Source organism: Hippoglossus hippoglossus, chromosome 16, assembly GCF_009819705.1.
Source record: "Hippoglossus hippoglossus isolate fHipHip1 chromosome 16, fHipHip1.pri, whole genome shotgun sequence".
Taxonomy (NCBI): Eukaryota; Metazoa; Chordata; class Actinopteri; order Pleuronectiformes; family Pleuronectidae; genus Hippoglossus; species Hippoglossus hippoglossus.
In genome coordinates, this window is record NC_047166.1 from 23,420,379 (window position 1) to 23,441,263 (window position 20,885).

Below are 20,885 nucleotides of genomic sequence, written 5' to 3' on the forward strand. Positions count from 1 at the left end.
TCACACAGTCTAACAGGATACATCATAAAAACACACAAGGCTATATTCAAGCAGCAATGTCTTTATTGATAATACACCTTAGGAGAGAAAATATGTAGAATATACAGTCACATCTCAGAGAAGTACAGTGTGACCAAATCAGTAATACCCTTAAAGGTGGATGGTTAATTTCTGTGGTCATGGAGGTGGCTCAGAGAGCACCTCCACCTGGAGCGTATGGCATTGCTTTATATATTCATATATATATTAGTAGTGGTAATAAATAAATCATTTCCTGGACAAAAAATCATGCTAGTCTAATGCTTTCATGAACTACCCATAGATCCACTCATATCTACACTGGGGCATGGAAAATAATATTTTGAGAGTTGCAACATGTAAAAACATATTCAAAACACAGTATATATACAAAGGAGCAAAATAATATTGAGTCACCCACATATTATTGCCCCATTTATGTACAATTACAAAATAAAACATGGACTTTTTTCTCTTTCCCTGGGTTTCATAGACCCCTTACATTGTTCACCAGATCCGTCATGTTTGTTTGGACATATTTCTAAAACTATTGAAGATAAATATTAAATGTTGATTCTTTACTAAACATAGTTTTGGCCACACCTAAATAATATATATTTGATAAATCTGTCAAAGATTTCACACAGCCTAACATACGGTGGGCCTGAGAGCTCAACGTACTGCAACTTAAGAAAACACATGCAAGTAGACAAAACACAAGCAAAGTAAGAAAACATCTTCATCAATTTGACAACACAACACAACACATTACGCACAACACATTATAGAAACGCGCTGCAATTACAGAAAACGACAACGGAAGTGTTTCCAGGGGACAACTAAAAGTGATGGACACGTCCGGTTGTTGTTGCTGCCGCAGTTTGGAGTTGTTAAATGGTTTATTTTAACATTGTGATCGCATGATTCAGATATTACTGCAGATGTCTAATGTTAACCGAGCGTTGACGTTTTGCTTACTATTAGCCTGCCAATTCAAACATATGAAATACAATGAAATACACACAATTAAACAACCGGACCTATCCATCACTTTTAGTTGTCCCCTGGAAACACTTCCATTGTCGTCTTCTGTAATTGCAGCGCGTTTCTATAATGTGTTGTGCGTAATGTGTTGTGTTGTGTTGTCAAATTGATGAAGATGTTTTCTTACTTTGCTTGTGTTTTGTCTACTTGCATGTGTTTTGTCTACTTGCATGTGTTTTCTTAAGTTGCAGTGCGTTGAGCTCTCAAGGCCACCGTACTAACAGGATACATCATAAAAACACACTAGGCTATATTAAAGCAGCAATGTCTTTATTGATAATACACCTTCGGAGAGAAAATATGTAGAATATACAGTCACATCTCAGAGAAGTACAGTGTGACCAAATCAGTAATACCCTTAAAGCTGGATGGTTGATTTCTGTGGTCATGGAGGTGGCTCAGAGAGCACCTCCACCTGGAGCGTATAGCATTGCTTTATGTATATATATATATATATATACTACTATACAGTGTTGTGCATGAACGAGTTCAAAAGAACGCGTTCATTGAACACGTTCATTTTTATGAGAACGATGAACTGAACGCAACTTAATGACAAATAATGAATTTGAACGGTGAACACGTTCATATTATCTGAGGTCTCACTAAAACGTTACGGAATGTTTTCCTTCTCCTGAGGAGAGACGCTGTCTAAATCGAACGCTTGCACCATGTCGTTGCTCAGTGCCCGTAACATCTCCGCGATGTAGCCTAACCTAAACCAACTAACTCGACTTCGCACTACGTTACCCATGATTCATCGCACACACATGTAGTCCAAACAAGCAACGTATTCCAAGACAACAGCTCTCGGTCTCATATAAAAATGGCAAGTGAAAGCAGAGACGCAGACTCAGCGACTACATCCGATGCACCTTATTATTATTTGCGGGATTTTTACAAAACTCACCTTTCTGTGCAAATTGTGTCGTCCTGCGCTGAAAAAGCAAGTCCGGACGTCAGCCTCATCCGCATTTAATTTAAAACGGCTTGTGGAGCTGAAGCATCCAGCTAGCCTAAAAAGTTATCTCCAAGTAATTGAAAGTCAAAAAAAGACCAACACCCCCTGCCAACAGCCCCAAATGACCCAAACCACGTTGTCTGCAGCCTTCAAGGGTAGGATTTCCCAGCAACAGGTAGACAAACTCGTGCAGGGTATGAATAAATAAACAGGCAAAATTAGCAATAATTAAAAAAAAAATTTAAAAAACATTTCTTTTAGGAATTGATACATATGAAGTACAGTTTAAGGCAAGGGGTAGTGATGGATAAAGTTTTCTTTAAAAAACAAGTTAAGTATTTCATTCTCACTTTCCACCTTAAAACTATGAAATGAACTGAACTATGAACTAGTTCAGAATTTAAATGGTGAACTATGAACGTGAACTATTCATGTTTACTTGTATGAACTGAACTTTGAACTAGTTCATGAGAGGTGTGAACTTGCTCAACACTGCTACTATACTACTATATTAGTAGTGGTAATAAAGGAATCATTTCCTGGACCAAAAATCATGCTTGTCTAATGCTTTCATGAACTACCTATAGATCCACTCATATCTACACTGGGGCATGGAAAATAATATTTTGAGAGTTGCAACATGTAAAAACATATTCAAAACACAGTAAATCAAAGGAGCATTGGCATTTATTGAAAATACACCTTAACAGAGAAAATATGTGGGTGATACAGTCACATCTCTGAACACTTAACTACACCATGAACACATGAGTAACACCATTAAACTATCACATGCTCTACCAGAAATATGTATATAGTTCAATGAACTTTAAGACAAAAGGCAAAACAAATGAATATTTGATGGTTGTTGGAGCAGGAATCCTCAGAATCTGCAGCAAAGTCCACAGACACCAGGGCTGCAGCAGCCGCAGCAGAACTTGCACTTAAAGCCACGCTTCTGTCTGTTGTATGGCATCTGTGTGAGAGACATGAGACATGAGGAGACGTTCATCAGCATCATCATAACTTACTGTGTTTGTTTTCTCTGCTCGTGTAAACTGAGCTTCAGGGCACTTTTGTGACTAAAACACATTCACTTCCATCTGAAAGATCTGATGTGAATTGGTTTGATCCATTCAGTGAACTGAACCTACCATCCACAAGTCCACTGATGTCTCCTGATGTTCAGCAGCTGCATTGTCATTGCTCACTGCCTCCTCCAGCTCTTGTACCTGATAAAGAAGAAATCAAGTCTCAGTATGTTGATGAGAGATTCAAGGCTAACAAGCAAATGAAACGATCTGAAGTCAGGTGCTTACCTCAGGAAAGGTGGCAGAGCTCTGCTGGATACAAATAAAGACGAGCACGACGGCCACTGTGACTGCAACACTGAATGTCTTCATCTTTGAGAGTTTGACTGAGTTAAGTTGTTTAGTTCTTTGACTCTGCTGGTGACTCCTGTCAGCTCCTGAAAGTTCACCTGTCTGATGGTTGAACGTGCACTGTGCTGGTATTTATACTGACTTAGGACACTGTTTCCTCATCACTGACAGTAATTACTCTGCCTGCTTTCAGGACACAATTCCCTGCATCCACACTGGGAAATCCTGCAGTTGGGAAACTCCAGACAAATGTCAAAGTCTCTTTTTGCCCCATTTATGTAGAAATACAAAATAAAACATGGACTTTTTTCTCTTTCCCTGGGTTTAATAGACCCCTTACATTGTTCACCAGATCCGTCATGTTTGTTTGGACATATTTCTAAAACTATTGAAGATAAATATTAAATGTTGAATCTTTACTAAACATAGTTTTGGCCACACCTAAAGAATTTATATTTGAAAATGATGTCAAAGATTTCACACAGTCTAACAGGATACATCATAAAAACACACTAGGCTATATTCAAGCAGCAATGTCTTTATTGATAATACACCTTAGGAGAGAAAATATGTAGAATATACAGTCACATCTCAGAGAAGTACAGTGTGACCAAATCAGTAATACCCTTAAAGGTGGATGGTTAATTTCTGTGGTCATGGAGGTGGCTCAGAGAGCACCTCCACCTGGAGCGTATGGCATTGCTTTATATATTCATATATATATTAGTAGTGGTAATAAATAAATCATTTCCTGGACAAAAAATCATGCTAGTCTAATGCTTTCATGAACTACCCATAGATCCACTCATATCTACACTGGGGCATGGAAAATAATATTTTGAGAGTTGCAACATGTAAAAACATATTCAAAACACAGTATATATACAAAGGAGCAAAATAATATTGAGTCACCCACATATTATTGCCCCATTTATGTACAATTACAAAATAAAACATGGACTTTTTTCTCTTTCCCTGGGTTTCATAGACCCCTTACATTGTTCACCAGATCCGTCATGTTTGTTTGGACATATTTCTAAAACTATTGAAGATAAATATTAAATGTTGATTCTTTACTAAACATAGTTTTGGCCACACCTAAATAATATATATTTGATAAATCTGTCAAAGATTTCACACAGCCTAACATACGGTGGGCCTGAGAGCTCAACGTACTGCAACTTAAGAAAACACATGCAAGTAGACAAAACACAAGCAAAGTAAGAAAACATCTTCATCAATTTGACAACACAACACAACACATTACGCACAACACATTATAGAAACGCGCTGCAATTACAGAAAACGACAACGGAAGTGTTTCCAGGGGACAACTAAAAGTGATGGACACGTCCGGTTGTTGTTGCTGCCGCAGTTTGGAGTTGTTAAATGGTTTATTTTAACATTGTGATCGCATGATTCAGATATTACTGCAGATGTCTAATGTTAACCGAGCGTTGACGTTTTGCTTACTATTAGCCTGCCAATTCAAACATATGAAATACAATGAAATACACACAATTAAACAACCGGACCTATCCATCACTTTTAGTTGTCCCCTGGAAACACTTCCATTGTCGTCTTCTGTAATTGCAGCGCGTTTCTATAATGTGTTGTGCGTAATGTGTTGTGTTGTGTTGTCAAATTGATGAAGATGTTTTCTTACTTTGCTTGTGTTTTGTCTACTTGCATGTGTTTTGTCTACTTGCATGTGTTTTCTTAAGTTGCAGTGCGTTGAGCTCTCAAGGCCACCGTACTAACAGGATACATCATAAAAACACACTAGGCTATATTAAAGCAGCAATGTCTTTATTGATAATACACCTTCGGAGAGAAAATATGTAGAATATACAGTCACATCTCAGAGAAGTACAGTGTGACCAAATCAGTAATACCCTTAAAGCTGGATGGTTGATTTCTGTGGTCATGGAGGTGGCTCAGAGAGCACCTCCACCTGGAGCGTATAGCATTGCTTTATGTATATATATATATATATATACTACTATACAGTGTTGTGCATGAACGAGTTCAAAAGAACGCGTTCATTGAACACGTTCATTTTTATGAGAACGATGAACTGAACGCAACTTAATGACAAATAATGAATTTGAACGGTGAACACGTTCATATTATCTGAGGTCTCGCTAAAACGTTACGGAATGTTTTCCTTCTCCTGAGGAGAGACGCTGTCTAAATCGAACGCTTGCACCATGTCGTTGCTCAGTGCCCGTAACATCTCCGCGATGTAGCCTAACCTAAACCAACTAACTCGACTTCGCACTACGTTACCCATGATTCATCGCACACACATGTAGTCCAAACAAGCAACGTATTCCAAGACAACAGCTCTCGGTCTCATATAAAAATGGCAAGTGAAAGCAGAGACGCAGACTCAGCGACTACATCCGATGCACCTTATTATTATTTGCGGGATTTTTACAAAACTCACCTTTCTGTGCAAATTGTGTCGTCCTGCGCTGAAAAAGCAAGTCCGGACGTCAGCCTCATCCGCATTTAATTTAAAACGGCTTGTGGAGCTGAAGCATCCAGCTAGCCTAAAAAGTTATCTCCAAGTAATTGAAAGTCAAAAAAAGACCAACACCCCCTGCCAACAGCCCCAAATGACCCAAACCACGTTGTCTGCAGCCTTCAAGGGTAGGATTTCCCAGCAACAGGTAGACAAACTCGTGCAGGGTATGAATAAATAAACAGGCAAAATTAGCAATAATTAAAAAAAAAATTTAAAAAACATTTCTTTTAGGAATTGATACATATGAAGTACAGTTTAAGGCAAGGGGTAGTGATGGATAAAGTTTTCTTTAAAAAACAAGTTAAGTATTTCATTCTCACTTTCCACCTTAAAACTATGAAATGAACTGAACTATGAACTAGTTCAGAATTTAAATGGTGAACTATGAACGTGAACTATTCATGTTTACTTGTATGAACTGAACTTTGAACTAGTTCATGAGAGGTGTGAACTTGCTCAACACTGCTACTATACTACTATATTAGTAGTGGTAATAAAGGAATCATTTCCTGGACCAAAAATCATGCTTGTCTAATGCTTTCATGAACTACCTATAGATCCACTCATATCTACACTGGGGCATGGAAAATAATATTTTGAGAGTTGCAACATGTAAAAACATATTCAAAACACAGTAAATCAAAGGAGCATTGGCATTTATTGAAAATACACCTTAACAGAGAAAATATGTGGGTGATACAGTCACATCTCTGAACACTTAACTACACCATGAACACATGAGTAACACCATTAAACTATCACATGCTCTACCAGAAATATGTATATAGTTCAATGAACTTTAAGACAAAAGGCAAAACAAATGAATATTTGATGGTTGTTGGAGCAGGAATCCTCAGAATCTGCAGCAAAGTCCACAGACACCAGGGCTGCAGCAGCCGCAGCAGAACTTACACTTAAAGCCACGCTTCTGTCTGTTGTATGGCATCTGTGTGAGAGACATGAGACATGAGGAGACGTTCATCAGCATCATCATAACTTACTGTGTTTGTTTTCTCTGCTCGTGTAAACTGAGCTTCAGGGCACTTTTGTGACTAAAACACATTCACTTCCATCTGAAAGATCTGATGTGAATTGGTTTGATCCATTCAGTGAACTGAACCTACCATCCACAAGTCCACTGATGTCTCCTGATGTTCAGCAGCTGCATTGTCATTGCTCACTGCCTCCTCCAGCTCTTGTACCTGATAAAGAAGAAATCAAGTCTCAGTATGTTGATGAGAGATTCAAGGCTAACAAGCAAATGAAACGATCTGAAGTCAGGTGCTTACCTCAGGAAAGGTGGCAGAGCTCTGCTGGATACAAATAAAGACGAGCACGACGGCCACTGTGACTGCAACACTGAATGTCTTCATCTTTGAGAGTTTGACTGAGTTAAGTTGTTTAGTTCTTTGACTCTGCTGGTGACTCCTGTCAGCTCCTGAAAGTTCACCTGTCTGATGGTTGAACGTGCACTGTGCTGGTATTTATACTGACTTAGGACACTGTTTCCTCATCACTGACAGTAATTACTCTGCCTGCTTTCAGGACACAATTCCCTGCATCCACACTGGGAAATCCTGCAGTTGGGAAACTCCAGACAAATGTCAAAGTCTCTTTTTGCCCCATTTATGTAGAAATACAAAATAAAACATGGACTTTTTTCTCTTTCCCTGGGTTTAATAGACCCCTTACATTGTTCACCAGATCCGTCATGTTTGTTTGGACATATTTCTAAAACTATTGAAGATAAATATTAAATGTTGAATCTTTACTAAACATAGTTTTGGCCACACCTAAAGAATTTATATTTGAAAATGATGTCAAAGATTTCACACAGTCTAACAGGATACATCATAAAAACACACTAGGCTATATTCAAGCAGCAATGTCTTTATTGATAATACACCTTAGGAGAGAAAATATGTAGAATATACAGTCACATCTCAGAGAAGTACAGTGTGACCAAATCAGTAATACCCTTAAAGGTGGATGGTTAATTTCTGTGGTCATGGAGGTGGCTCAGAGAGCACCTCCACCTGGAGCGTATGGCATTGCTTTATATATTCATATATATATTAGTAGTGGTAATAAATAAATCATTTCCTGGACAAAAAATCATGCTAGTCTAATGCTTTCATGAACTACCCATAGATCCACTCATATCTACACTGGGGCATGGAAAATAATATTTTGAGAGTTGCAACATGTAAAAACATATTCAAAACACAGTATATATACAAAGGAGCAAAATAATATTGAGTCACCCACATATTATTGCCCCATTTATGTACAATTACAAAATAAAACATGGACTTTTTTCTCTTTCCCTGGGTTTCATAGACCCCTTACATTGTTCACCAGATCCGTCATGTTTGTTTGGACATATTTCTAAAACTATTGAAGATAAATATTAAATGTTGATTCTTTACTAAACATAGTTTTGGCCACACCTAAATAATATATATTTGATAAATCTGTCAAAGATTTCACACAGCCTAACATACGGTGGGCCTGAGAGCTCAACGTACTGCAACTTAAGAAAACACATGCAAGTAGACAAAACACAAGCAAAGTAAGAAAACATCTTCATCAATTTGACAACACAACACAACACATTACGCACAACACATTATAGAAACGCGCTGCAATTACAGAAAACGACAACGGAAGTGTTTCCAGGGGACAACTAAAAGTGATGGACACGTCCGGTTGTTGTTGCTGCCGCAGTTTGGAGTTGTTAAATGGTTTATTTTAACATTGTGATCGCATGATTCAGATATTACTGCAGATGTCTAATGTTAACCGAGCGTTGACGTTTTGCTTACTATTAGCCTGCCAATTCAAACATATGAAATACAATGAAATACACACAATTAAACAACCGGACCTATCCATCACTTTTAGTTGTCCCCTGGAAACACTTCCATTGTCGTCTTCTGTAATTGCAGCGCGTTTCTATAATGTGTTGTGCGTAATGTGTTGTGTTGTGTTGTCAAATTGATGAAGATGTTTTCTTACTTTGCTTGTGTTTTGTCTACTTGCATGTGTTTTGTCTACTTGCATGTGTTTTCTTAAGTTGCAGTGCGTTGAGCTCTCAAGGCCACCGTACTAACAGGATACATCATAAAAACACACTAGGCTATATTAAAGCAGCAATGTCTTTATTGATAATACACCTTCGGAGAGAAAATATGTAGAATATACAGTCACATCTCAGAGAAGTACAGTGTGACCAAATCAGTAATACCCTTAAAGCTGGATGGTTGATTTCTGTGGTCATGGAGGTGGCTCAGAGAGCACCTCCACCTGGAGCGTATAGCATTGCTTTATGTATATATATATATATATATACTACTATACAGTGTTGTGCATGAACGAGTTCAAAAGAACGCGTTCATTGAACACGTTCATTTTTATGAGAACGATGAACTGAACGCAACTTAATGACAAATAATGAATTTGAACGGTGAACACGTTCATATTATCTGAGGTCTCGCTAAAACGTTACGGAATGTTTTCCTTCTCCTGAGGAGAGACGCTGTCTAAATCGAACGCTTGCACCATGTCGTTGCTCAGTGCCCGTAACATCTCCGCGATGTAGCCTAACCTAAACCAACTAACTCGACTTCGCACTACGTTACCCATGATTCATCGCACACACATGTAGTCCAAACAAGCAACGTATTCCAAGACAACAGCTCTCGGTCTCATATAAAAATGGCAAGTGAAAGCAGAGACGCAGACTCAGCGACTACATCCGATGCACCTTATTATTATTTGCGGGATTTTTACAAAACTCACCTTTCTGTGCAAATTGTGTCGTCCTGCGCTGAAAAAGCAAGTCCGGACGTCAGCCTCATCCGCATTTAATTTAAAACGGCTTGTGGAGCTGAAGCATCCAGCTAGCCTAAAAAGTTATCTCCAAGTAATTGAAAGTCAAAAAAAGACCAACACCCCCTGCCAACAGCCCCAAATGACCCAAACCACGTTGTCTGCAGCCTTCAAGGGTAGGATTTCCCAGCAACAGGTAGACAAACTCGTGCAGGGTATGAATAAATAAACAGGCAAAATTAGCAATAATTAAAAAAAACATTTAAAAAACATTTCTTTTAGGAATTGATACATATGAAGTACAGTTTAAGGCAAGGGGTAGTGATGGATAAAGTTTTCTTTAAAAAACAAGTTAAGTATTTCATTCTCACTTTCCACCTTAAAACTATGAAATGAACTGAACTATGAACTAGTTCAGAATTTAAATGGTGAACTATGAACGTGAACTATTCATGTTTACTTGTATGAACTGAACTTTGAACTAGTTCATGAGAGGTGTGAACTTGCTCAACACTGCTACTATACTACTATATTAGTAGTGGTAATAAAGGAATCATTTCCTGGACCAAAAATCATGCTTGTCTAATGCTTTCATGAACTACCTATAGATCCACTCATATCTACACTGGGGCATGGAAAATAATATTTTGAGAGTTGCAACATGTAAAAACATATTCAAAACACAGTAAATCAAAGGAGCATTGGCATTTATTGAAAATACACCTTAACAGAGAAAATATGTGGGTGATACAGTCACATCTCTGAACACTTAACTACACCATGAACACATGAGTAACACCATTAAACTATCACATGCTCTACCAGAAATATGTATATAGTTCAATGAACTTTAAGACAAAAGGCAAAACAAATGAATATTTGATGGTTGTTGGAGCAGGAATCCTCAGAATCTGCAGCAAAGTCCACAGACACCAGGGCTGCAGCAGCCGCAGCAGAACTTGCACTTAAAGCCACGCTTCTGTCTGTTGTATGGCATCTGTGTGAGAGACATGAGACATGAGGAGACGTTCATCAGCATCATCATAACTTACTGTGTTTGTTTTCTCTGCTCGTGTAAACTGAGCTTCAGGGCACTTTTGTGACTAAAACACATTCACTTCCATCTGAAAGATCTGATGTGAATTGGTTTGATCCATTTAGTGAACTGAACCTACCATCCACAAGTCCACTGATGTCTCCTGATGTTCAGCAGCTGCATTGTCATTGCTCACTGCCTCCTCCAGCTCTTGTACCTGATAAAGAAGAAATCAAGTCTCAGTATGTTGATGAGAGATTCAAGGCTAACAAGCAAATGAAACGATCTGAAGTCAGGTGCTTACCTCAGGAAAGGTGGCAGAGCTCTGCTGGATACAAATAAAGACGAGCACGACGGCCACTGTGACTGCAACACTGAATGTCTTCATCTTTGAGAGTTTGACTGAGTTAAGTTGTTTAGTTCTTTGACTCTGCTGGTGACTCCTGTCAGCTCCTGAAAGTTCACCTGTCTGATGGTTGAACGTGCACTGTGCTGGTATTTATACTGACTTAGGACACTGTTTCCTCATCACTGACAGTAATTACTCTGCCTGCTTTCAGGACACAATTCCCTGCATCCACACTGGGAAATCCTGCAGTTGGGAAACTCCAGACAAATGTCAAAGTCTCTTTTTGCCCCATTTATGTAAAATTACAAAATAAAACATGGACTTTTTTCTCTTTCCCTGGGTTTAATAGACCCCTTACATTGTTCACCAGATCCGTCATGTTTGTTTGGACATATTTCTAAAACTATTGAAGATAAATATTAAATGTTGAATCTTTACTAAACATAGTTTTGGCCACACCTAAAGAATTTATATTTGAAAATGATGTCAAAGATTTCACACAGTCTAACAGGATACATCATAAAAACACACAAGGCTATATTCAAGCAGCAATGTCTTTATTGATAATACACCTTAGGAGAGAAAATATGTAGAATATACAGTCACATCTCAGAGAAGTACAGTGTGACCAAATCAGTAATACCCTTAAAGGTGGATGGTTAATTTCTGTGGTCATGGAGGTGGCTCAGAGAGCACCTCCACCTGGAGCGTATGGCATTGCTTTATATATTCATATATATATTAGTAGTGGTAATAAATAAATCATTTCCTGGACAAAAAATCATGCTAGTCTAATGCTTTCATGAACTACCTATAGATCCACTCATATCTACACTGGGGCATGGAAAATAATATTTTGAGAGTTGCAACATGTAAAAACATATTCAAAACAAAGTATATATACAAAGGAGCAAAATAATATTGAGTCACCCACATATTATTGCCCCATTTATGTACAATTACAAAATAAAACATGGACTTTTTTCTCTTTCCCTGGGTTTCATAGACCCCTTACATTGTTCACCAGATCCGTCATGTTTGTTTGGACATATTTCTAAAACTATTGAAGATAAATATTAAATGTTGATTCTTTACTAAACATAGTTTTGGCCACACCTAAATAATATATATTTGATAAATCTGTCAAAGATTTCACACAGTCTAACATACGGTGGGCCTGAGAGCTCAACGTACTGCAACTTAAGAAAACACATGCAAGTAGACAAAAAACAAGCAAAGTAAGAAAACATCTTCATCAATTTGACAACACAACACAACACATTACGCACAACACAACACATTATAGAAACGCGCTGCAATTACAGAAAACGACAACGGAAGTGTTTCCAGGGGACAACTAAAAGTGATGGACACGTCCGGTTGTTGTTGCTGCCGCAGTTTGGAGTTGTTAAATGGTTTATTTTAACATTGTGATCGCATGATTCAGATATAACTGCAGATGTCTAATGTTAACCGAGCGTTGACGTTTTGCTTACTATTAGCCTGCCAATTCAAACATATGAAATACAATGAAATACACACAATTAAACAACCGGACCTATCCATCACTTTTAGTTGTCCCCTGGAAACACTTCCATTGTCGTTTTCAGTAATTGCAGCGCGTTTCTATAATGTGTTGTGTTGTGCGTAATGTGTTGTGTTGTGTTGTCAAATTGAAGAAGATGTTTTCTTACTTTGCTTGTGTTTTGTCTACTTGCATGTGTTTTGTCTACTTGCATGTGTTTTGTCTACTTGCATGTGTTTTGTCTACTTGCATGTGTTTTCTTAAGTTGCAGTGCGTTGAGCTCTCAGGGCCACCGTACTAACAGGATACATCATAAAAACACACTAGGCTATATTAAAGCAGCAATGTCTTTATTGATAATATACCTTCGGAGAGAAAATATGTAGAATATACAGTCACATCTCAGAGAAGTACAGTGTGACCAAATCAGTAATACCCTTTAAAGCTGGATGGTTGATTTCTGTGGTCATGGAGGTGGCTCAGAGAGCACCTCCACCTGGAGCGTATAGCATTGCTTTATGTATATATATATATATATATACTACTATACAGTGTTGTGCATGAACGAGTTCAAAAGAACGCGTTCATTGAACACGTTCATTTTTATGAGAACGATGAACTGAACGCAACTTAGTGACAAATAATGAATTTGAACGGTGAACACGTTCATATTATCTGAGGTCTCGCTAAAACGTTACGGAATGTTTTCCTTCTCCTGAGGAGAGACGCTGTCTAAATCGAACGCTTGCACCATGTCGTTGCTCAGTGCCCGTAACATCTCCGCGATGTAGCCTAACCTAAACCAACTAACTCGACTTCGCACTACGTTACCCATGATTCATCGCACACACATGTAGTCCAAACAAGCAACGTATTCCAAGACAACAGCTCTCGGTCTCATATAAAAATGGCAAGTGAAAGCAGAGACGCAGACTCAGCGACTACATCCGATGCACCTTATTATTATTTGCGGGATTTTTACAAATCTCACCTTTCTGTGCAAATTGTGTCGTCCTGCGCTGAAAAAGCAAGTCTGGACGTCAGCCTCATCCGCATTTAATTTAAAACGGCTTGTGGAGCTGAAGCATCCAGCTAGCCTAAAAAGTTATCTCCAAGTAATTGAAAGTCAAAAAAAGACCAAGACCCCCTGCCAACAGCCCCAAATGACCCAAACCACGTTGTCTGCAGCCTTCAAGGGTAGGATTTCCCAGCAACAGGTAGACAAACTCGTGCAGGGTATGAATAAATAAACAGGCAAAATTAGCAATAATTAAAAGAAATTAAAAAAAACATTTCTTTTAGGAATTGATACATATGAAGTACAGTTTAAGGCAAGGGGTAGTGATGGATAAAGTTTTCTTTAAAAAACAAGTTAAGTCTTTCATTCTCACTTTCCACCTTAAAACTATGAAATGAACTGAACTATGAACTAGTTCAGAATTTAAATGGTGAACTATGAACGTGAACTATTCATGTTTACTTGTATGAACTGAACTTTGAACTAGTTCATGAGAGGTGTGAACTTGCTCAACACTGCTACTATACTACTATATTAGTAGTGGTAATAAAGGAATCATTTCCTGGACCAAAAATCATGCTTGTCTAATGCTTTCATGAACTACCTATAGATCCACTCATATCTACACTGGGGCATGGAAAATAATATTTTGAGAGTTGCAACATGTAAAAACATATTCAAAACACAGTAAATCAAAGGAGCATTGGCATTTATTGAAAATACACCTTAACAGAGAAAATATGTGGGTGATACAGTCACATCTCTGAACACTTAACTACACCATGAACAAATGAGTAACACCATTAAACTATCACATGCTCTACCAGAAATATGTATATAGTTCAATGAACTTTAAGACAAAAGGCAAAACAAATGAATATTTGATGGTTGTTGGAGCAGGAATCCTCAGAATCTGCAGCAAAGTCCACAGACACCAGGTCTGCAGCAGCCGCAGCAGAACTTACACTTAAAGCCACGCTTCTGTCTGTTGTATGGCATCTGTGTGAGAGACATGAGACATGAGGAGACGTTCATCAGCATCATCATAACTTACTGTGTTTGTTTTCTCTGCTCGTGTAAACTGAGCTTCAGGGCACTTTTGTGACTAAAACACATTCACTTCCATCTGAAAGATCTGATGTGAATTGGTTTGATCCATTCAGTGAACTGAACCTACCATCCACGAGTCCACTGATGTCTCCTGATGTTCAGCAGCTGCATTGTCATTGCTCACTGCCTCCTCCAGCTCTTGTACCTGATAAAGAAGAAATCAAGTCTCAGTATGTTGATGAGAGATTCAAGGCTAACAAGCAAATGAAACGATCTGAAGTCAGGTGCTTACCTCAGGAAAGGTGGCAGAGCTCTGCTGGATACAAATAAAGACGAGCACGACGGCCACTGTGACTGCAACACTGAATGTCTTCATCTTTGAGAGTTTGACTGAGTTAAGTTGTTTAGTTCTTTGACTCTGCTGGTGACTCCTGTCAGCTCCTGAAAGTTCACCTGTCTGATGGTTGAACGTGCACTGTGCTGGTATTTATACTGACTTAGGACACTGTTTCCTCATCACTGACAGTAATTACTCTGCCTGCTTTCAGGAACAGACACAATTCCCTGCATCCACACTGGGAAATCCTGCAGTTGGGAAACTCCAGACAAATGTCAAAGTCTCTTTTTGCCCCATTTATGTAAAATTACAAAATAAAACATGGACTTTTTTCTCTTTCCCTGGGTTTAATAGACCCCTTACATTTTTCACCAGATCCGTCAAGTTTGTTTGGACATATTTCTAAAACTATTGAAGACACATAATAAATGTTGATTCTTTACTAAACATAGTTTTGGCCACATCTAAAGAATTTATATTTGAAAATTATGTCAAAGATTTCACACAGTCTAACAGGATACATCATAAAAACACACAAGGCTATATTCAAGCAGCAATGTCTTTTTGGCTAAAATCATGGTGTAAATGACCTTGTTTCGAGTCGAATATGAATGTCGGGGCATGCGGACACGTGGATGACACCACACGAGCAGTATGGACATATATATGATTTTAAATTTAAGGAAATGTAATAATGATTTTAAAGCCGAGTATCAGTTTATAGTAAGTCCAAGTGTTTATATTTAATATATAGGGTATGATGTCACAAGGAAATTAACCATCCACCTTTAAGGGTATTACTGATTTGGTCACACTGTAGTTCTCTGAGATGTGACTGTATATTCTACATATTTTCTCTCCTAAGGTGTATTATCAATAAAGACATTGCTGCTTGAATATAGCCTAATGTGTTTTTATGATGTATCCTGTTAGACTGTGTGAAATCTTTGACATAATTTTCAAATATAAATACATTAGGTGTGGCCAAAATTATGTTTAGTAAAGAATCAATGTTGAATACGTCCATATATGTCACAACAAACATGACGGATCTGGTGCAAAATGTAAGGAGTCTACGAAACCCAGGGAAAGAGACAAAAGTCCATGTTTTATTTTGTAATTGTACATAAATGGGGCAATAATATGTGGGTGACTCAATATTATTTTGCTCCTTTGTATATATACTGTGTTTTGAATATGTTTTTACATGTTGCAACTCTCAAAATATTATTTTCCATGCCCCAGTGTAGATATTAGTGGATCTATAGGTAGTTCATGAAAGCATTAGACTAGCATGATTTTTTGTCCAGGAAATGATTTCTTTATTACCACTACTAATATATATATGAATATATAAAGCAATGCCATACGCTCCAGGTGGAGGTGCTCTCTGAGCCACCTTCATGACCACAGAAATTAACCATCCACCTTTAAGGGTATTACTGATTTGGTCACACTGTCCTTCTCTGAGATGTGACTGTATATTCTACATATTTTCTCTCCTAAGGTGTATTATCAATAAAGACATTGCTGCTTGAATATAGCCTTGTGTGTTTTTATGATGTATCCTGTTAGACTGTGTGAAATCTTTGACATAAATTTCAAATATAAATTCTTTAGGTGTGGCCAAAACTATGTTTAGTAAAGAATCAACATTTATTATGTGTCTTCAATAGTTTTAGAAATATGTCCAAACAAACTTGACGGATTTGGTGAAAAATGTAAGGGGTCTATTAAACCCAGGGAAAGAGACAAAAGTCCATGTTTTATTTTGTAATTTTACATAAATGGGGCAAAAAGAGACTTTGACATTTGTCTGGAGTTTCCCAACTGCAGGATTTCCCAGTGTGGATGCAGGGAATTGTGTCTGTTCCTGAAAGCAGGCCGAGTAATTACTGTCAGTGATGAGGAAACAGTGTCCTAAGTCAGTATAAATACCAGCACAGTGCACGTTCAACCATCAGACAGGTGAACTTTCAGGAGCTGACAGGAGTCACCAGCAGAGTCAAAGAACTAAACAACTTAACTCAGTCAAACTCTCAAAGATGAAGACATTCAGTGTTGCAGTCACAGTGGCCGTCGTGCTCGTCTTTATTTGTATCCAGCAGAGCTCTGCCACCTTTCCTGAGGTAAGCACCTGACTTCAGATCGTTTCATTTGCTTGTTAGCCTTGAATCTCTCATCAACATACTGAGACTTGATTTCTTCTTTATCAGGTACAAGAGCTGGAGGAGGCAGTGAGCAATGACAATGCAGCTGCTGAACATCAGGAGACATCAGTGGACTTGTGGATGGTAGGTTCAGTTCACTGAATGGATCAAACCAATTCACATCAGATCTTTCAGATGGAAGTGAATGTGTTTTAGTCACAAAAGTGCCCTGAAGCTCAGTTTACACGAGCAGAGAAAACCAACACAGTAAGTTATGATGATGCTGATGAACGTCTCCTCATGTCTCATGTCTCTCACACAGATGCCATACAACAGACAGAAGCGTGGCTTTAAGTGTAAGTTCTGCTGCGGCTGCTGCAGACCTGGTGTCTGTGGACTTTGCTGCAGATTCTGAGGATTCCTGCTCCAACAACCATCAAATATTCATTTGTTTTGCCTTTTGTCTTAAAGTTCATTGAACTATATACATATTTCTGGTAGAGCATGTGATAGTTTAATGGTGTTACTCATTTGTTCATGGTGTAGTTAAGTGTTCAGAGATGTGACTGTATCACCCACATATTTTCTCTGTTAAGGTGTATTTTCAATAAATGTCAATGCTCCTTTGATTTACTGTGTTTTGAATATGTTTTTACATCCGTTCAGTTTTTACAACTCTTATAATATTATTATTCTATGCCCCAGTGTATATATGAGTGGAGCTTTTGGTGATGAGGGATGATGCTGTTCAGGCCTCCTGCCCCACATCTGTGTTATTGTGAGCAGGTCTGAGCAGAGAATCTCCTGCTGCATTGTTTATGGTTGAATAATGACCAAAATATAATTAGTGTTGCAGAGTATTATGACATCACAAGGAAGTTAACTTTTCACCTTTTGAATATAAAGTGTCACAACATCATTAACTCCATAGATCCCTGCAAAAGCTGCAGCATATGCTCACTTCTCACACTTATTGGTCCAGGTGATGAAGGAGGAAGTGAGTGAGCAGAGTGTGTGGAGCAGCTCCAGGATGGACCAATGAGCTGTACTGAGACACATCAAATCTATCCGAAAGCTCCCGAAAGGAGTTTTTGTTGCCCATATACCAAATAGGAACTTCAGCATCTTGACCTCCAACATGATGGCAGTGGTTTAAACGCTGTTGCTCAAGCTTGAAGACCAGGAAGTCAAATTGAGCCTTGCTGACCTAAAGATGGCGACGGAATGTGTGCTCAATCCATTTCCAGTAGGATTTCCCATTTTGTGCCCGTCTCCAGAACAGGGTTCCTGGAAGGTGAAGGCAAAGCAAACCTGCAAGAAAACAGAAATAGTGAGAATGAAGTTTAAATGAAAATGTTACATTGAGAAGATGACTTCAGAACGTTAGGGATTTAAGTTTGTTATAACCTGAACTATGTAGTATAAAGAGGAAAGGAGACAGGGATGCATAGGCTGTAGGTGCATTGTGTGTGTGTGTGTGTGTGTGTGTGTGTGTGTGTGTGTGTGTGTGTGTGTGTGTGTGTGTGTGTGTGTGTGTGTGTGTGTGTGTGTTTCCAAGTGTGTGTGTGTGTTTCCAAGTGTGAGAGAATGCAGAGATAGGTAATACGCACAGTATGGGTTTGAAACTAAGTGAAATGGAAAGTGCGGACCTACCTTACATTGTAGCTAACAAGCTCGGTACCCGTTTATAATACACAATATTGAGCCATGTGGTTCGTTATTTGAATGAGCAAGACTTAGAATTACAGCATACGCCGTTTCTCCTCACTGATAGTGTTGTGGTAACTCGTGTAGGGCCTCAGTACATGCTTCTGATGTTCAGAGGCTAGCCAAACAAACATGAGTTTCCTGAAGGCATCCATGCTTTTCCGAGCAGATGCACTGGAACACATTTAGATCGGAGGTAAAAAAAAATCACGCAGAATTAGTGCCTTCCGACTTGCAATGCAACACAGCGTTATATAGTGGGAACACCGGGCCAAGGGGTGTTCCCAATGGAAGATGACAAGACCAAAACCACTGGGCATTTGCAACACACAGATAAATGGTTTGTCTGAAATCACTCACTGATCACTATATAGTCCACTATATGGACAACCGATGGTCAGCAACAGAGCAACATATACCATCATGCATTGCACTAGCGGCATTGACAGGAAGAAAAATGTTGGCGAGACGAAAGGAAAGAGGAGAGCAGGAACAAACCAACCTGTTGACGTTCAAGTATAACTCAAAGGAGCATTGGCATTTATTGAAAATACAACTTAATGGAGTAAATGTGTGGGTGAGGAAAGACTCACAATGTCAAAGAAAGTGAAAATAAAGCTTCTATACTGATCAGGGATGATTGTCATCATTAGCCTGTCAAATCTTGTGGTGCGGCCAACAATGTGTTGTGTGCTCTCATAGTGACTTTGACCTTTGACCACCAAAATCAAAGCACTTCAACTTTGAGGCAACTTGATGGTTTGAACACATTTCCTCAACGCGTTTTCTAAGATATCGCATTCATGATTTGAAGCACATGTTTTGTGAGATCACAGTGAACTTGAACTTTGACCTTATGTTTTTGTGGCAAGTAAAATGAAGTTACCTTCAGGCTTTTCTAATGAATCACATTCATGAGGTCATACTGACATTGTCAGGGTTTTGTATTTGTCAGTGTTTAGTTTCCACCTCTGTTTGAAGAAGGGTTTTCAGTTTAATTATTACTACCGCCTCTTGTCATGTTTATCCCTGTTTATGTCTGTTTGAGTTGTTTCTGGGTTTCATGTTTTCACACTCCGTGTTCTGTTTCCTGTTTTATTTTTTAGTCTCTGTTCGGTGTGTTTTCTTTCTTCACTTCCTGTCTGTGATTGTCTGCACCAGTCCTCATGTGTTCCACCTGTGCCCAATTGCCCCTGCCTTCCCTGTGTGTGTATTTAAGCCTCTGTGCTCCCCTTTGTCCTTGTTGGATCGTTGTCGTATGTTTGGTGTGATCTCTTGTCTAACCGTCATTATGTCCTGTCCTGATCTCCTGTGTTTCTGTATCCGGTGTCTCCTGAGCTCCCGTCCTCTTCTCCTGTGTAATTCTCCTGTGTTTTCTCCCGTGTGCTTTTGTTTTTGCAGTTTTGATTTTTGAGATTCCTGCGTTTGTTATTTTTCTGTTAAAGACTTTTCATTAAAAATACTCTTTAGTTTAAACTCTGTATCCTGGGTCCATCTGCCTCACCAACCCTGACAGACAGCCAAAATTGAAAAACATTCTCAAAGAAATCTTCAGAAATCAAGTTTTAAAGGCCAAACAATGTGTTTAGTGTTATATTAAAATATAGATTTTACATATTTAGCTGTGTTTTTAATTTTGTATGTTGTGATTGTTCAGTTCTGTTCAGGTACTTCATTAAATGCATACACATTAAGTCTAAATACAGTACTGTATATGTTGTCTGATAGATGTTAACTTCTACTACTCTTTAAAATGCCCCATTCAAGGACATCATGTGAAATAATCACTTTAGTATGGAGTTAAATTCATTCAAATTGCACATTTGATATCCCAAAATCATTTCAAGAGGATTGGTGAATACAGAGTACATTTCCCTTTGAAACTGCATTGTAAAACTTTACAACTGAAAATGTTGTCACATACAGGCAACTTTTTATCTGTAGAAA

General features: G+C 38.4%; 4 protein-coding genes across 4 annotated transcripts; 1 reads left to right on the forward strand and 3 right to left on the reverse strand.

Annotated features, from left to right (window-relative positions):
* Nucleotides 1-2,692: 2,692 nt before the first annotated feature.
* On the reverse strand, nucleotides 2,693-3,508 carry LOC117777014 (hepcidin-like). Its single transcript, XM_034611458.1, has 3 exons — nucleotides 3,343-3,508; nucleotides 3,178-3,255; nucleotides 2,693-2,999 (listed from the first exon to the last, which is right to left on the reverse strand). Exons 1-3 carry the CDS (start codon nucleotides 3,424-3,426, stop codon nucleotides 2,907-2,909), a joined length of 255 nt encoding a protein of 84 aa, XP_034467349.1. The 5' UTR covers nucleotides 3,427-3,508; the 3' UTR covers nucleotides 2,693-2,906.
* A 6,948-nt stretch (nucleotides 3,509-10,456) lies between these two features.
* Nucleotides 10,457-11,272, reverse strand: LOC117777015 (hepcidin-like). Its single transcript, XM_034611459.1, has 3 exons — nucleotides 11,107-11,272; nucleotides 10,942-11,019; nucleotides 10,457-10,763 (listed from the first exon to the last, which is right to left on the reverse strand). The coding sequence occupies exons 1-3, from the start codon at nucleotides 11,188-11,190 to the stop codon at nucleotides 10,671-10,673; spliced, it is 255 nt and encodes an 84-aa protein (XP_034467350.1). The 5' UTR covers nucleotides 11,191-11,272; the 3' UTR covers nucleotides 10,457-10,670.
* Nucleotides 11,273-14,386: 3,114 nt separating this feature from the next.
* On the reverse strand, nucleotides 14,387-15,200 carry LOC117777013 (hepcidin-like). The gene is made up of 3 exons (XM_034611457.1): nucleotides 15,037-15,200; nucleotides 14,872-14,949; nucleotides 14,387-14,693 (listed from the first exon to the last, which is right to left on the reverse strand). Exons 1-3 carry the CDS (start codon nucleotides 15,118-15,120, stop codon nucleotides 14,601-14,603), a joined length of 255 nt encoding a protein of 84 aa, XP_034467348.1. The 5' UTR covers nucleotides 15,121-15,200; the 3' UTR covers nucleotides 14,387-14,600.
* A 1,840-nt stretch (nucleotides 15,201-17,040) lies between these two features.
* Nucleotides 17,041-17,860, forward strand: LOC117777016 (hepcidin-like). Its single transcript, XM_034611460.1, has 3 exons — nucleotides 17,041-17,210; nucleotides 17,298-17,375; nucleotides 17,554-17,860. The coding sequence occupies exons 1-3, from the start codon at nucleotides 17,127-17,129 to the stop codon at nucleotides 17,644-17,646; spliced, it is 255 nt and encodes an 84-aa protein (XP_034467351.1). The 5' UTR covers nucleotides 17,041-17,126; the 3' UTR covers nucleotides 17,647-17,860.
* The last annotated feature ends 3,025 nt before the right edge of the window (nucleotides 17,861-20,885 follow it).